Below are 17,993 nucleotides of genomic sequence, written 5' to 3' on the forward strand. Positions count from 1 at the left end.
ATTTTGGCATAAGCAATGCTAAATGCTTGCGAAGAAAAAAATTTCAAAATTCAAGACCCTGAAATAAGCGATTTCCAAATTTTCAACAGCTCAGTAGAACCCTAAAAATAATCTCCAAAACAGGTTGAGTAAAAGCTAGAGCGAAAAAACTACAATTAATTCGAAAATTCCCTATTTTTGAGGACTTACTTACTATAATTATCGTCCCTTCATAGACACCTCAGGAGCTCAAATTTTTCTGAGTAACTTTCAACACTCAAAACGAAGGTCCACGCTGAATTTGGTCAAAACCCTCCGAAATTTTTTCTCGCGATCCACCACATTGCACATACAGGAAAAATTTTAATGTTCATCTTATTCTATGCACAGCTGATTCTATTGCACGTCCATTACTACAAAATATATGTTACCGTTAATGTGTGTGCTCCAGGTATTGTATGAAATAACTAGTTATTTCATACATTAACGAAAAAGTACTTAATGCAAGTAAATTGTTCACAGTTTATCTAGGTAATGTATGAAGAATCTAGTTATTCTATGAAATAGCTAGGTGTGATCAGTTAAATCATGAAATGAACTGTTGAAAATTATTTTACATATTACAAAAATACAGTTTTGAGCATGATTAAAAATTGATTGGTGACGAAAAGTTTTGAAAATTGAAAAACAAATTATCGGAAATGAAGAAATATCGGCCAATTTCAAAAAATCCTCTGATTAGAAAAGTCTCAAAAGTTGAATACGAATATGTAGATGTTTTCTACATTATTCCACTTCCTTTTCTGTGATTTCAAACACTTTTTCATTATTTTGCTTGCCTACAGAAATGATTGAATTGAGGTAGGTACTTCAAAATAGTCAAAAAAAAAACTGCTGATTTCAAAATGCTGTAAGACATGTCAATTTCATTTTTTTCCAAAACAAAACTTTATGGGTTTATATCAAAATATGGACATTTTTGAGTAAGTATAAAAATCGTTGATTCCATTTTTTCAAAAATATTTTGGCTGCCCCAACTTGCCCTTTAGCGACCTCCAAAAATAATATTTTGGTACCCATCACGAATTTATCAAAATTTCATGTTTTGCACCACCCCCTCCCCCTTTGAGGGCTCATTTTGAGGTTGGGGGTAAAATAAATGCAGAAATCGACTTCAGCGACCTAAAAATCCCCCATATTCGAAATTTTACGGATTTTATTCATTGATTTCACACTTTAACGATACACACCTCGTGTATGTATGAAATAACTAGGTAAAGTGCACAAAAAAATCGATTTCACACTTTCTCAGGTAATGTATGAAATAACTAGTTATTTCATACATTACCTGGAGTAAACACATTAACGGTAACATATACACCAATTCAAGGAAGCCTACGTCAGGCCTACGTAAGTACGTAAACCTTTGTTCTCAATGGCTATAAATCAAAGTAAACTAGGTAGGTAAGTTTATTTTTTTTGAAAATTATTTTTTAAAATTCATTTTACGAATTCATTCATCAGAAATATTAATTTTTGGCCCATCAAGAAGTTCAAATATGATTTCAATTGAGAATATCGCATCGCCGAATCTTCCGTTTTCCAACGTTCTCAATCCGACGATATTTTCCCAGGCTTTATTCGCAAACCACTCTGTGGCACAGAATCGACCAAAACGTAACGACGAAAAAATACACTTTCTCATTTCCGAAACCAAAATTTCCACACTGTTTTGAAATACGCACCCCCACGTATGGCTTTTATTTTCCCCATTACAGCGATAATTCAACGCTTAGAAATGTTTGAAACTGCGGTTTCACCGCAGTATAACAGACGATAGATAGTGTAGAGAGGCGAACTTGTTTTAGAGGTCTACTGTTTTCCAATGCCTCGAAGAAATCACCATTCGCCAGCGTTACGGTTACACGCACTTTCCTATACAATACGATCACATTTTAATAAGTTGGGGTTTGATCAAAAAGAAAAAAAAATCCTAATGCTGTTAAGTTTACCATTAAAACTTTTTCGCTGCCAGAAGTTCTATACCTTATTTTGTTGGCCGTGGAAATTTCCCAAATCAAATTCCTATATCAAATATCTCCTACTACACATTCACGTATTACGCGAACCGCCTAGCTGATTTGAAAAGTCCTTCAAGTTTTTTTCTCTTCTCTGTCTCTCTGGCTCTTTTTTCTGTTCTATATTCATTCCAACTTCCTATACTTATACTGTAACTCCGATGTACCTTTCTGTATCGCCGTTCTAAATATAAAATAAAATCATCGAAGTATAGTGTGTTCAGTTTGAAAAGTTTGATTGGCGCGAAATTTCATCGTACCAAACTTTTTTATTCGAATGAAAAAAATTTATTTTAAATGTCATTATAGAGATGTCGAGCTTCGGTTTAAAAAAGCAACAAATTATTAATAAGTTGAACTTATGCTTGAATATTATCTGTGTAGGTGGCAAAAAGTGCAACTACATAGAAAATTTTTTTCACCTTGGACCACAAATGCAAACCAGTTTTATACTAGAGGACAAGCTCTTAAAATGTACAAGTAAGTATAATACTTCCCATTAAGTCAAAAAGTTGAAAAAAATAATTTTTTAGCAAAAAAAATTACCTTTATAAATCCAATCAATACCTAGGCGATTCTAAGAGGCCAAAACTCTCGCCTTCATTTGCTGTAGGTATCCATATGAACGAAACCATTTCAATCATAATCGAATAAATAGGCCGAGGAAAAATGACAACGATCGAAATGAATTTTATTTCAAAGGAGGAATGAAAATTGAAGTTACGTACTGGTATACTGCGTAGAATTCGACCCGACGTGCAAAATCTTCACGTTGAATACGTCATGATGGAATAAAGATAAATTCAATTTAACACGTCATGCATCAAATTTAATTCCACGCTACTAAAAATCAAATCAAATAACTTCCTACTTATATGTGATACTTGTACTTATCTAGCTTCAGAAAATCCCATCGCTGGTGAAGATTTTTTTCAGTTGGAGATTTTGTAGCAGGGTTTTTTTGTTTTTCTCTTTTTTTCTTTGCCTTTTTTTTAAAAATAAAAGATGAGTGCTTTTATAATTATCAGTAACAACTTTGCAACTCGATACGTTTGTTAGAAATATTTCGAGTTCGTCGATATTTTTTGTATGAGTCCTGCTATCGAAAAACTGAATACACCATCGTCTTCCTCAGACTTCAGGCTACAAAATGAGCACTCATTCAGTTCAATATGTGAATTAGGCTGTTCGCCAGAGCACGCTGTGGTTATGTAGAAGTTATCTACGCATCAATGAAGGTGAGAGGTTTTTTTTTTGTTTTTTTTAATAGGTAGTGGTCTGGTATAATACGTAGGTACAGGAATAGCGAAGTAGTACGTTACGTAGGCAGTGCTGTCAGCCATTGCCACAGAATCTTAAGAAAGGATTTTTTGAAAACGAAGTAATTTATTTATGCAATCGCCCTCTGAAGTTTATGTGTGAGCCTAATGAGCTGGCCATTTTCATTTATAGGTTATAATGAACCAATCAGAGGCAAACACCTATTGCTCACTATCCATAACAGCTGGGAATGCAAATGTTATAATGATTGCATATTAATCAGTTTACAGAGACACGAGATACAGCCCCTTGGAACTTTTTCAATACACATTCTCTTGAATACGGTTACGAGGGAGGGGGTTAGGGCATTGCAACGGGGTATTGTCTGGGGTACAATGGTCTATAAGAGTGACATTACACCCCTTATATGTATGAAAAAGAGAACGTTCGTTCTAGAGAGAACAAACTTTCAAAAAATGTTGAAAAAAATTACAAAATTTTTCGTTTTTCTTTCTTATCTTGGTAAAAGTTCATATAGTAAACTCCATGACTTTTTTCAATGTAAGAGCTGTGTAGTAGAGGTGGAGGCTACACGTGTTTTGGTACCAGTCCTGCGGCTAAAGAGGTTTCAGTTTATGATGTGTGAATTTTTTTTTGAATAAATTCACACCTCAAAAACTAAAAGCTTTACAGGCGTAAGGCTAGAACCAAAAAATGCGTGGCCACTTCCTCTACTATTAGTACACTGTAAAAGGTCAAGTCAGGTGGTCAAGATGAATTTTTTCCGAGATAATGGAGGAAAACGAAAAATTTATTAATTTTTTACAATGTTTTTCGAAAGTTTTGATTCTCTTGAACGCCCCATTTTCAAACAAAGGGTGTCCCTTGTATTGATTATTGTATAGTACACCAGATAATAACCTACCCCTTCCTCCAATTGCAGTTTTTATTTTCACTTTGAGAAATTTAGATGTAGGTATTTGTACTACAAATTTCCCATAATATTTCGCTATTTTTAGAATGAATTCAAAAAAAAAATTCACACATCGTACACAAAATCCTCTTCAGTCGCAGAATTGGTACCAAAATACGAGTGACCTTTACCTGTACTCCTACACTGAAAAAAGTCAAAAGGTGAATATAAATATTAAAAACATTTCCAACAACGTACATAGATGGACAGTAAGCTAAACGCTTGCTGATTGCAAAATAGTATTTGCGTTTGGTTTTTTTTGGGGGTTTTATGAACCCGGTACTCGTTGGTTAATTGATTACCGACTCGTTTCCGTTTCTCATTATTTTAATTTTGTTTTTATGAAGAAAAAATAAATCATAAATGTAAAAAAATATATTTTTTTTTTACGAATAATTTCATAAACGAAAAAATAAATGTACCTACTTAGTACTTACCCATTATAATGTTTTTAATTCACTGTAATTGAAAATTATCGGCAGCCCACTTTTACAGCAGCTGCTGTCATAATTAAATTTCAATAAAAAATTCAACAATTCGTGATTTTTATTTTTTACGAATACCCAACAAGTTATTTCTTATTTATGGCATAGTTGCAGATTAATTGTTTGGATCGAGATTTAAATGCAATGTTAACAAAACAAAACGAAAACAGCGATAATTTTTTAATCGGTTTTGAAACGCTATTGGCTGATTGACTATAAAATGAAAATCATTTGATGAAAAAGTGAAAACAATTCGTTTTTTCGCGCATCGCGCAAAAACTATAAAAACGAAAAATTTTATAATTTTTTGCAATATTTTTTGAAAGTTCTGTTTCTCTTGAACACCCTCTTTTTAATCAAGGTATGTCACTCGTATTGATTATTGCACCCCAGACAGTATTTAAGTCACATGAATGCACATTTTAAAGGTAGTAAAAAGGATAAAGATTTTTTGAGAACTACCTTCAGTGGTTCCAAAAATACAACAAGGCAGATTCACCAAAACACAGAAAAATTTCAGACGAGAGTGGGGTTTTTGAGCAGTTTTTTCGCACGTTTTAGCTTTTGAGGGCATGATAAAAATGGGTCTAAATAGTGAAATTAAGTTTTGTGAGTTCCAATACAGTGGAAAAATTGTCTATCAGGAAACATTTCAAAATTTAAAAAAAATCATTCAAATCGATCAACATCTTCCAATCGCGCAAGAGCATTCAATTTTTCAAAAAAATAGACGAAAATAATACACATTTTTCAAAAATCATAAAAATTGCTAAAAACCACTCGCATGAAATTTTAAGCTTTTATCTTCGTTGTTTAGACCAGAAATGTTGATTTTTTTCTGTTAAAAAATAATTATTTCGGAATATTTGTGAAGCATGATTTTTCTCTAAAAAAAAAAGGTCATCATTTCGAGTCTAAATAAGAAAGAAAAAATCTTATTTTTGCCATTCGCGTTTTCTGAAAATGTGAATGATCCTACGAGATCAAAAAATAGCGATCGATTGAAATGATTTATTTTCCATTTTAATATACCTACCTACTCGCCGAAAGGAAACTTATTCGTGGTATTTGAATTTGCAAAAATTCATATCGTCATTTTGAATCCATCCCAGTAATTTAGAAAATTGGTCTTAAAGCATAAAAAATGTCTTAATTTCAAATTCCATATTCATGGATCTTTACCCACATAAAGATTGAAAATTTCACAACATGTTGGGCACGTTCATTTAGGTCTATTTGAGTACCATAGAGGCCTCCTGTTTTGTAGAATCGGCAAACATGTAGAAACAGTCCTTTTTATAATTTTTTTTTACCAACGTTGAAAATTATAAGATACTGATCTTCGGCTAGTTTCAATTCCCATCCCCCCCCCCAAACTCATTTCTACGACCATAGATTCGTCTCTCTTTCAAGTAGAGGAGTCGATTGAGCTACCCTACAAGTGTATGAGGAAGTCGTCAATAGAAAAAAAACAACAACGCTATAACAGCTTCAATTATAATGAAGACATCAGTAAGTTTTCTCATTTTGAAATTTTTAGATCGTGAATTTTCAAGATTTTAGTTCTTGGAAAACACTATAAACAAGAGTCAATGATTACTATTAAAGAAAAAAAATTCACATTCAGAGCATAAAAACAGTTGAATGCTCCAAGGAAAGGTGAAAGTTCAATTTTAAAATGATTACATTTCTCTACTGTTTCATAATTAAATTTCTTTAAAGTTTTTATCTTGAAAGAAAACTTTATTTTTTTGAAGGGTTTTTTGAGATCACTCATTTTTTTCTGAAGCAATTGATTTCACTTCAATCAATATTTTTTTTCAAATAAAAGGTTACTTAATGCAAACATTTTCATAGGATTCGTAGAAGAATTTTTTTTGAAAGTGTCTCTTAACCGATCACCTACTGAGCTAGCTACAATTCTACAGCCAAGAAAACCTCGAAGCAGATTATGAGTTTTTTAAAATAACCTACCGAAGTGGAAATTTCCTCGGCACCATACCTTGTAGCATGTACCTTAATGAGAAACTGCATAATATATATATTATGCATAGTAAGACATTGATGATGCGGAAAGTCTCACACAAGTACATAGACCAGTGTGAAACGATATCCGAGTAATATATGCGAATTGATGCGCGCGATAATTTTATTATACCAGGTAAATCCATTACACCGTTCGAGCAAAGTATTGACGCTCATTTGGCAGGCTTCTGCGATGAGAAAACTAATTATCATATACACGTTCGCAGATGTGACGTGTAAACGGAAAGCAAACTTTGACGAAAAACTTTTCCAGAGGTACCTCTCATACATAAACCGTTTCCTCTGCTCGCCTCCAATGGCTGACTTAATCGCGTCGCAGTAATTCGCATATCGATACATAGCACCACGTAGGTAGACACTGTATAGGTATAATTACACCTCGGCGTGAAATTTTTGCAAAAAATATTCAATTAAAGTTCACCTCATCGTCGCTATACAAACGATAGTAACGGGCCAGGCTCAGCTGCGGTTGTCGCAACAAACGGGCGGGCATGGCATAGGCAGGCAGGAAAAAAGGAAAGCAATTAATGAAATGGAACCACCAAACGTATTTATTTTGCTTGGAAAACACTAATTTTCGCACTGGCTCTGAGGAAATTTGCAAAGTACCTAATTTTCTTTACTATACAAACGTTAACTTTAATGTTGTTACAAAACAAAAGTTCCGAAGCATTGAGTGCCATTATCTATCTTGATATCTTGATTAGTAAATAACGTCACTTCGTTTGCGATACCCATTTCATTCGTCGGAACTCGCAGCTAACGTAGCCCGCGTCTCGCCTCGCCTCATCTGCCATTTCCAAGTAATAAAAGTTAACCCTTTCGCAAAGGAGCAGAGCGCACCGTGCACCGCGCCGCGGCGATCTTTCCAAGGTAAGTCGTTTTCAAACCTTTACGTACAGCTATAAAAATTTCACGGCTTACTTCGTCAGTTAATTTACTCGCAACTCGTATGGAACGTAGGTATTGTACGTAAGTGGGGTGGTACCACTGCATCAAGAGTAATTCGTGTAAACATTTTTGCACCAGAGGCGTAGGTACGTACGTAACGCATATGCTTTGAAATCCATCTTTTTATATCCGAGAAAAGCTGGTACAATTTGTTCTTTCTTGTTTACCTACTTATCGGATTTCTTCGCAGACAGATACGAGGTACGAATTGTACGACGACGGATGAGCCAGAGATGAGATCCTCTGTATTGTATGTATATGTAATTTCTTTGCTAGCTAGGTCAGGTACTGGATGCTATAGGTATATATACACATAGCACAAACATTTTTGTGAAAATCCCTGATGATGTATTCTCCGCAGATGTTGAATGAAACAGGAGACAGTATGCAGCATTGGCGAACTCCTTTTTTTGAGTGGAACTTCCCTGATGTTGTCCTGTTGGCGCGGACATTAGCTGATCCCTTCTCAATACAGTTGTTTGATCAGCCATACAAGATGCTTCGGAGCACCCATCTCCAGCAGGATCCGCCATAATTTCTGCCACTGGACACAATCAAATGCTTTTTTATAGTCCACAAAGCATAACACCGCAGGAACATTGTACTCGCGAGCTTTCTCAATGAGCATTCTGACGTTGAGGATTGCCACCAAAATTGGAATCACTGCCACTGGCACCTATGTGGAATACAGAAGTTTCATCTCCTTTCCTCACAAAAGAAATACATAGGATGAATCATGAAAGAAAGATGGAAGGATTTTTCACATTGAGTTGAAAATTACCCAGAAAATGTTTGACTTTGGAGGTGTCCCTAAAGAAGAAATATATAGGTATGTACTTAATAAAGGTCCTCAAAGAGGGAGAATTTAAAAAAAAAAAATTTTTAAGTTTGCTCAGAACTCACCCAATTGGTTTTGGAAGAAGTTGCTCACTTCAGAGATGCCACTGATATTATCAAATGTTAATTGATTAATTTTTTCGAATTATCGCGATTATTGTGATATTACAATACCAACAACTTGCGATCTTTTCCGCGAGGATCGCTATTGTGCAACAGGAAATTCATGCTAAGAACTGGAGGGAGGTCATTGTGTTTTGGAAGTAAGCTCCGCCCACAGTTTTGACATGCGCAATGTACGATTTTTCGCGTTCACTTTGGCAATTCTTGCGGAAAAGATTGCAAATTGTTACCATCATGATATCACGGTAATTGTGATAGCTCGTTTATTCAATCAATCAATTATCATGATATTTAATATCATCGGTATCCCTGGCTCAGTTTCAACAGATTGACTGCAACTGTTGTTTCTGGTTGCATTTCTGTCCAGTAAAGTTGAGTGCATTAACGCCAAGTGCGTAGTAGTTTGTTCAACGGTGTTTTGGAAAAAGGGGCCAAACTGCATCATTCAGTTTGGCCCTTTTTACCTTTTCAATTCTGGCAGTTAAAGCAGTTTTGCCCCGAGTTGTAAAAAATCTTGAAAAATGCAGATTGGCCCTTTTTACAAAACACAGTTGGTATGTTATTCAGGGAAGCATTCTCTATGCAGTTTGAAAAAAACCTCTTTTTTGACTGTAAGTAAGTGAGTTGATTTCCAAATGATTTTTTGTGCTTCACTGTGTATGATCCCAATCATCATCATCAAAACATATCACCCCGTGCGGGGTATTGTGACCATTGCAGTTACATAATCCTGTGGGTAAGTGTGCAGTGCACCACTGCTCCCAGTCCTGTGCGCTTCTAACGCATTCGGCAAAGCTGTGGCCTGTTGCTTTGCAAATGGAATGGAGTCAGTCCACTGGGTTGGCAATCATTCTCTGGCTGTGGCTCATTCTACTCTGCCTTGCACAAACATTGTCTTCATGGCATCCACTCTTGTGAGCTGTCCGAAGTACTTGAGTATCTGACCAAGGGCCACAGCAAATAGTTGTTTGGTCACACAAATTTCACTCAAAATCGAGGCATTAGTTCTTTTGGCCATCCAAGAAACTCCGAGCAGCTGCCTCCAGCCACACATTTCCATCGTGTCAATCCACCATTGATCTGTGGCCGATTCCCTTTGCAAATGGTCCTAAGTCTCCAATGTGTACAGGAACACAGAGAAAACCAGCGCATATACGTATAATATGAATTGATTCTATCTAACAGGTAATATTCATTCTCTTTGGTGCTTTTCTCTGTTAAGTGCTATGTACATGGTGCTGAAAATGTACACTTGAGTGTCAAATTTTGACATCCTTTCTGTCGTACAAGTAAAAACGTGGAGTGAATCATGAAAAACAAGAGGTACCAGTACAATGGAACAAATCTGTCATAATTTCAATTCTGCACTCCAGAGCAAAAAGGATGGAAGTCCATTTTTTCCAATTTGGCAATTTTTACATCTTGTAAAGAAGTTTGCAAACGCAAACGCTTTCCAATGATGTAAAAATCCAAAAATCCAAAAAAAAGTGGACTTCCATCCTTTTTGCTCTGAAGTACAGAATTTTTAAGAAAGGTAAAAGAAGCCAAATTGAAAACTACAGACCAATTACCCTAAACAGTACCTACAGTTGCAAAGGTGTTCTCTTCTGTGCTAGCAAATAAGTTTTTGATTAATTATAGCCAACAGCATACCAGAATAACTTATAGACAAGCCATTGGCTATTCACTGATTGCAAGACAGTTTTTGCATTTGTTTTCACTATATTATTTTTTTATGGTTGCATTGGTTGCTACGTTTGCTTTTAAATATCAACTTGAAGCTGACTTCTTATTTCTTGATTTTCTTTATCATTAAAATGAAGTCGAATAAATTTCTTGTAAATTTGATTTCCTTACTTTGGAATGGAAATATCTTTAAAATAAGAGCAGTATAGGCAGGCAGGTAGGTAGGTAGGTAGGTAGATAGGTAGGTAGGTAGGTAGGTAGGTACGTACGTATGTACGTACATACAAACCAGATTTATCAGTTCGAAATTCCTCCTTTTCAAATTTGTATTAATCCCTTGCATCCAGAAAGCTTCTACCTACTATTTTTTCATGTTTTTCCAGTCAAAGTACATACTAAAATAACCCCACAGGAGTTTTATTTAAATCAAATGATTCTCTTCCTAATATATTTTATTTCGCTAATTTATATGAAAATTATTGATGATTCGCCAGATCTCAGTCCTCTAATAAAAGAATTTATATGGTATAAAGACCCAAGGACAGGAACGTGCTCAAGCTCTTTGCGTTTAAATGATGAATTATTGGTTTATATTTTGTTTGATTGCAAGAGGATTTATAATGCATTTTGCTAATTGGCTTCCTTAAATTATTAGTTTGTTAGAGTAAAATTAGGTTGCCAGAGAATCAAAAAATTGCCCATGATACACCAGAAGTGTAAAAAGTATTGTATAAATAATCAAGTTTACCTACTCATCAAAAAAATTTAAAAAAAATTGGTTACCTATCTATACAGTTTAATTGATCATGCATCCCCTCTCCCCTCCAATAAATCATACGATTTATCACCTTAGAAATCATTTTTAAAAAAGTAAAGTGCAACAACGCGACGCAAAAAAGATTTTGTTTACCTGAAAAATGCACACAGCTGTTCGCAATCAGCTGTCCATGTCTGGCACTACCATAACCTCCAAACTATTACACAGTAGAGTACTATATGTAGTATTTACTACCCTCGCTAAAGTCTTGTCGCATCACAGCTGACAGCATGATGATCATTGTCCTGCATCCTTACAACGCCCTCGCCTACACTCATCCCTCTTATGCGGCAACACCCGACTTTATTTCAAATACACTAATAACGGTCCCTTCTATTCTTTGTAGGTAGAGGTACACTATTATTAATCCATTTTTCAGGGTAAAAACTACGTATGTAGTAGACCTACTAGCTCATGGTATTGCAAATGCTTTTTTCATCCCTACTTTTTTTTCTCGCAAAACTACCCCCGAAATATGTTTTAAAGAATTTAAAGTAAACATAACGAATTTTACCAACCAGAAAAACAGTGATCGAGTCTCGCAACTGAGAGATGCATGTTTCGGTCCGGAGGTGATTCAAAAATTTTTAGATAGGCCTACAAAATAGTTCTTTTATTTTTTTGTTTTTAGTAGGCCTTGTGTTCGTCGACCTCGAACGAGATTCAAATGTATCGAATTTGATTTTTTTTTAAAACTATGATTTTTCACATATAAGTTCAGGTAATTTTATCAAATTGGGTAATACCTACTCGTATTTGAGATCACTAGGTATTATTTTTGATGAGTTTATTAGAAAATTGAATTACATTTTCTTCGATTTTTGATACAGTTAATTTTATTGTGGTGGCATCTTACAACAACAGTGACGTTGTTTTAATAAATCTCACGAGAATTTACCAACTTTGATGGTATTTTAAGCAACTTTAAAAGCAACTGTAATAATTGTCTTCGGTCGGAGTTTTGTTATTATAGCGTAAGTACAATACAAGTACCTATTTTAGTTTTATGTTTAAAAATGGTTGAATATTGCAGGTGTTTTTGAACTTTTTTAAAATAATGATTAGCAGGAATATTTCAATAGAAAGAGAATTTTCAAATATGTATTTTTTGTTGAAAATGTTTCCATTTCATTGCCATTCAAAAGATTCCAATTTTCATGTCTTGTCGGAAAAATGATTTAAATTAGCTTCGAAAAATTTGAAATTTTCAACATCAGATCCAATAGATCACATATCAAACTGAGGTAAATTCTATTTAAAACACAAAGTATCACAAATTAGGTACCTATTTAAATTATCTTCAGTTCAACTCGAACTTCATCTAGATTCGTAATATTATTTCATATTATGGAAAGTAGTTTTGAAAGAATTTCGGTTTTCAAAAAAGCTACTTTAGGGTTAGGCTTGCACCCTCTAAAGTTCAACATCAGGGATTTTTTTTCAATCGCTAGAGTATCACATAATCATCGAGTCGTATTACCGCTCGATATTTCCCCATAGCACTCGTATTGATGTTATTTAGAAATGAGTAAGTAGTTTTAATAGTAAACACCTGTATAATATTGCATTATAGAGTGGGTCACCAAAAAAAAAGTAGTAAGGTTTTCAACAAATTCAGCGAAGAACATCATTTTGAGTCGAATGTGACTCTGAAAAAATTTCAGCTTCGCTGGTGCCCTTGGAGGAGAAACGTGTTCTCAAGGGGGTAGGGGGGGGGGGTTCGAAAAATCGTGTTTTTTGGCTTCAACTCCTACTCAATTAATTTTGCCAAAATGTCGAAAGGTAAGCCTATCATTTTTGGGACTGAAAGAATATTTTTGCTAATTTCAAAAAAAAAATGAAAAAAATACCTGGCCAAAAACCTATATATTTTTTTTCTTTTTTGAAATTGGCTAAGGTATACTTACTTACCTAATGATCAAAAATTGGCACAAAATATTTCCTCAGATTTATAGAAAATGAGATTTTTCGATTTTTTAGCACAATTAAGGCGTAATATTCGAGAAGAAAAAATGTTCAAAACACGAATTTACCTAAAAATCAGCTATTTTCAAATTTTCAACTTTTGGTTGAGGTAGACGATTTTTCTCAAAACAGATTGGTAGGAGCTACAGCAAAAAAACAGAATTTTTTTCGAAAATGCCCCCCTTTGAGGATCCATATTCCATATCTTCACTTCGGTGGTACTTCCAGAGGTAAATTTTTTTCTGAGACACTTTCAACACAAAGTAAAGAGTTCCCACTAAATTTGATCAAAATCCTCTCACCTTTTTTTTGCGATCCACCCTAATTGTATTACTTACTGTTGGCTTCCAGATTGTATGTACCTGCATAAGCCTCAACACCACAGCGTTTATCGTCCGAAATGCATTTCAAATCGATATTTTCCTGGTTCAATTTGATAATTTCAATTTACGTCGCGTTAGATACGAGCGAGGGTGGTCATGTATCCCTTCGAGTCATTTCTAGTGCACAACCTGATAAAATGGCAGTTCTTGGTAACGATGAGACAATAGATTGCGCTATTGATGGATGGTCAGGGTATGGCACTAAATGGGTCAAAGATGGTATTGAAGTGACCAGCGACGCATTCACAATTTTAGATAATGGAAACTTGATGATTAAGTAAGCTAAGTTTAGAATGAATTTAGATATATGTATAGAAAGAAAATAATCATATAGGTAATGCATTTTTTAAAATGGTAAATGTTTGCAGGAATGTAGAATTTTCTGATGCAGGAAATTACACATGTTATGCCACAAACAAAACATCGTCAAAGAACACCACAACTACGGTGAGAGTTGTACGTAAGTGATTTTTGAAATCATAATATAGGTAGTTTAAAATGGGAATTGGTATTGGTAAAAAATGACAGAATTTCAGCCTCTATGATGCTCCGGGAGAGGAAATGTTTAAAAGGACACTATTAGCTCATCCAGAGTTTAATGTGATTTCATTTTCAGTCTCCGAACCTGTTACTTATTTGTATGCAAGTTTATTGGATGACACAACAATGCACCTGTATTTTGAAAAGCCTCGTAAAACATATCGTGACGTTCTTGGATACAACATTTCATTCCAAGTTGTACACAATTGTGACTTGGGACCTTTACAAAGCCGAATAATACAAATCAGTGAAAACAGCGACGCTGACGAATTACTAATACAATTGAGAAATTTGAAACCAAATACCAAATACAAATTTTATGTAAGTGCTATTACTTGCGCTGGACAAGGAGAAATGTAAGTATGTACTCTACCTATAGCATACCTACTCGTGTTGTCTGTTTTCGTTTTTGTCAACATTACTACACCTACAATTTTTTTTTTCAAGAGCATCTGTGGAGTGTCTGTTAAACAAGAAGTACATGTATATGTGCGATAAGAGTATACCTCTACATACACATAAGTTTGGAATTGACGGGTACCCATTCAACGACTTAATGAGTTAGTTATTAAACTACATATGTACCTACCTACATGTAATCACATACTTACCTAGTTCATTTCATTTATCAACCAATTAATTGCTAAAATTTTTAGACACTGGCCCCAACTGTACCAATAGCACCAATGGACAAAATTTGGTGTCGTGTGATTACTGGAGCGTTGTGACCTATCACAGTTGGTGGCCCAATCGCGTTGTCCCTAAAAAGTGAGTAAATTCACAACACTATATAATTCTTTAAAAACAACTCCAGCGACCCATGAAAAATTTCTTTCGCAGCTTACTAGGAAGACAATGCAGTAATGAAACCACCGAGTTCAATAGCTCCGTTATTATTATTCCTGCTCTGAATCCAAGTATTCCATATGTATCCCGAGACCAAAAAGAAGAAAAGAGGCAAAGTTTTATGCAAGATTTATACGACCTTCTTAAGGGCTTGTTGGAATCGGTTTATTATGGTATTGGAGCTTTTTTTTCGCATCTTTACACATGCCCTGTGTTGGCTGTGTTTGGAATTGTGCTAGTAATACGTCTACTACGTGGAAAATCCGAAACACAAAATGCATCCTCCCATGTACGCCAAGTACAAAGAGTTAGTGCGAAAAATACAAGACCTGTGAACGTGGAAAAATAATCCTTTGATTCGATCATATTGTGTAGGTTCAAGTGATCTTAGTAACATTAATTTTACCTACTTATTAGTTATTAGGTACTCCGTAAATTGTTCAGATTTTTTTGTCGCTGTTTTGAAGATTTGATGTTGAGGTGAAATAATATTTGTACATATTTTATAATTATGCATGTCCATCATCACTCCAGCAACTATACGAGTACATGCCTCAGTTCATGAGTTTTTCAGTGTGAACACTGTGAACCTTACCTACTCGTTGCAGATAGGATCTCCTCTGCCCTCCCCCCACACAAAAAAATTAGCGAATTTTGACCAAATTCAGCAGAGACCTTAATTTTGAGTAATTTTAAAGTTATTCAGAAATAATTTTAGCTCCAGAGATGTCCCTAGAGAGGAGAAATGGAACCTCAAAGAGAAGCATTTTCGAAAAAATCGTAGCTTTTTCGCTTCTGTCGCTACACAACCTGTTTTGGGAAAATGATCCAGACCACGAACGAAATTATTTGAAATTTTGTGTCGATCTATGATATTACCAACAAAATCCAAAATCACTTTTAGGGTTCTACAGAGCGGTTGAAAATTTACCAATCACTAATTTTTGGATAAATTCGTGTTTTGAAAATGTTTCCCTTGCAAATATTTCGTACTCATTTAGCAAAAATATCAAAAGATATAATTATGTAAATAGCTTTTAGTTAGCTTAATTTTTAGACTAGACGATAGCCGAAAGCCGAAGCTTTTTTTTTTGAAGGTCACTAGTTTTATGTATACGTAGATAGATAGTACCTATTATAATAATTTTTCTGGTTCTTAAATAATAAAATCATGTTCCTAGTAACGCAATTTTTACATTTTCCCCTCATAGTTGTCCAAAATCACGTAAGCTTATTCGAACGTGCACTTGAATCAATGAGAAGAAAACAAATTCAATTGGTTATTGAGATGGTAATTATCAAGTAAAAAAATCTCGAGATTTTCTGATACAAAAAATACGCACTCAGTAGTAAAACTAGTCTAGATACGTAAATGCATTTATGCTTCTTTCTTATGAATATGAAGGTATCAAATTACATCGCCGCAGACCTATCTTGCATTATTTTTCTAACATCGCACTATGGGCCAGGAGACCCCCTAAAACGCTCGTAATTCAATATTTTATCCCAGTATAGATATATATAAGAAAAAGTCATTGATCCTTATGTTTTTGAGGCCGTAGAATCCGAATTTCGCAAAAAAAAATTTCGAGGGGTGGGGGGGGTGAGGCGTTAGAGGGGGGAGAAATGAAAAATTTGTGCATATCAACGTGCGATACATCGATATGTATGTTTTTGAGGTCGCAGAATCCGAATCTGATGATATTTTTTTCGTTTAGTGGGGGGGTGAGGCGTTGGAGGGGGAGAAATGAAAAATTTGAGCATATCAACGTTCGATACATCGATATGTATGTTTTTGAGGTCGTAGAATCCGAATTTGGTAATATTTTTTTGGTGGGGTGGAGGGGTGAGACGTTAGAGGGGAGAGAAATGAAAATTGCTTTTTCCAAAATTAATTTTTCAAAGTGACCATTTTTTACATGACATTGATTTTCGTGTTTCTATGAAAATTATCGAATACCGCCGAATTCCGCGTACTTTTTGACTTGGACAGGTTCAATAGTATGTGCCGAATAGGAATGCATGATTTTTGGGTGCCCCGAGGTGCCCCTAGGTTTTTTATGATATTTTTCGTTTTCAAAAATACATAATTTTGATGAAAATCGCTCCAAACTCACACACGTGAATTTTTCTCTTCCCGCCAAATACATGCTTCATCCCCCTACACCCCCCCCACCCAAAAAAAATCAAATTCGGATTGTACGACCTTAAAAACATGAATTTCGATGTATCGAACATTGATATGTTCAAATTTTTCATTTTGAGGTCGTACAATCCGAATTTGATTTTTTTTGGGTGGGGGATGTAGGGGGGATGAAGCATGTATTTGGCGGGAAGAGAAAAATTCACGTGTGTGAGTTTGGAGCGATTTTCATCAAAATTATGTATTTTTGAAAACGAAAAATATCATAAAAAACCTAGGGGCACTTCGGGGCACCCAAAAATCATGCATTCCTATTCGGCACATACTACTGAACCTGTCCAAGTCAAAAAGTACGCGGAACTCGGCGGTATTCGATAATTTTCATAGAAACACGAAAATCAACGTCATGTAAAAAACGGTCGCTTTGAAAAATTAATTTTGGATAAAGCAATTTTCATTTCTCTCCCCTCTAACGCCTCACCCCTCCACCCCACCAAAAAAATATTACCAAATTCGGATTCTACGACCTCAAAAACATACATATCGATGTATTAAACGTTGATATGCTCAAATTTTTCATTTCTCCCCCTCCAACGCCTTACCCCCCCACTAAACGAAAAAAATATCATCAGATTCGGATTCTGCGACCTCAAAAACATACATATCGATGTATCGCACGTTGATATGCACAAATTTTTCATTTCTCCCCCCTCTAACGCCTCACCCCCCCACCCCTCGAAATTTTTTTTGCGAAATTCGGATTCTACGGCCTCAAAAACATAATGATCAATGACTTTTTCTTATATATATCTATACTGGGATAAAATATTGAATTACGAGCGTTTTAGGGGGTCTCCTGGCCCATAGTGCATCGTAATCAA

At 35.0% G+C, this 17,993-nt stretch overlaps 2 protein-coding genes across 3 annotated transcripts in view; one reads left to right on the plus strand and one right to left on the minus strand.

Moving 5' to 3' along the window:
* kek5 (kekkon 5) overlaps positions 1–17,993 on the minus strand; it is a 574,429-nt gene that overhangs the window by 324,125 nt on the left and 232,311 nt on the right. The gene's annotated exons all lie outside the window — the stretch shown is intronic.
* LOC135836450 (uncharacterized) lies at positions 11,749–15,524 on the plus strand. 2 transcript variants are annotated; one of them, XM_065351291.1, is made up of 8 exons: positions 11,749–11,956; positions 12,066–12,209; positions 13,552–13,860; positions 13,952–14,043; positions 14,200–14,479; positions 14,571–14,683; positions 14,780–14,891; positions 14,964–15,524. In XM_065351291.1, exons 3-8 carry the CDS (start codon positions 13,601–13,603, stop codon positions 15,316–15,318), a joined length of 1,212 nt encoding a protein of 403 aa, XP_065207363.1. In that variant the 5' UTR covers positions 11,749–11,956; positions 12,066–12,209; positions 13,552–13,600; the 3' UTR covers positions 15,319–15,524. The 2 variants fall into 2 exon arrangements, with proteins under 2 accessions (XP_065207363.1, XP_065207364.1); XM_065351292.1 differs by having other exon boundaries at positions 11,749–12,209.

This window comes from Planococcus citri, chromosome 2, assembly GCF_950023065.1.
Source record: "Planococcus citri chromosome 2, ihPlaCitr1.1, whole genome shotgun sequence".
Lineage (NCBI taxonomy): Eukaryota > Metazoa > Arthropoda > Insecta > Hemiptera > Pseudococcidae > Planococcus > Planococcus citri.

Coding starts and splice junctions, on each gene's coding strand:
- LOC135836450 (XM_065351292.1), top strand. CDS start 13,601: ATGCATTTCAAATCGATATTTTCCTGGTTCAATTTGATAATTTCAATT. Junction 14,684..14,779: donor CCCATTCAACGACTTAATGA/GTTAGTTATTAA, acceptor TAAAATTTTTAG/ACACTGGCCCCAACTGTACC. Junction 14,892..14,963: donor AATCGCGTTGTCCCTAAAAA/GTGAGTAAATTC, acceptor TTTCTTTCGCAG/CTTACTAGGAAGACAATGCA.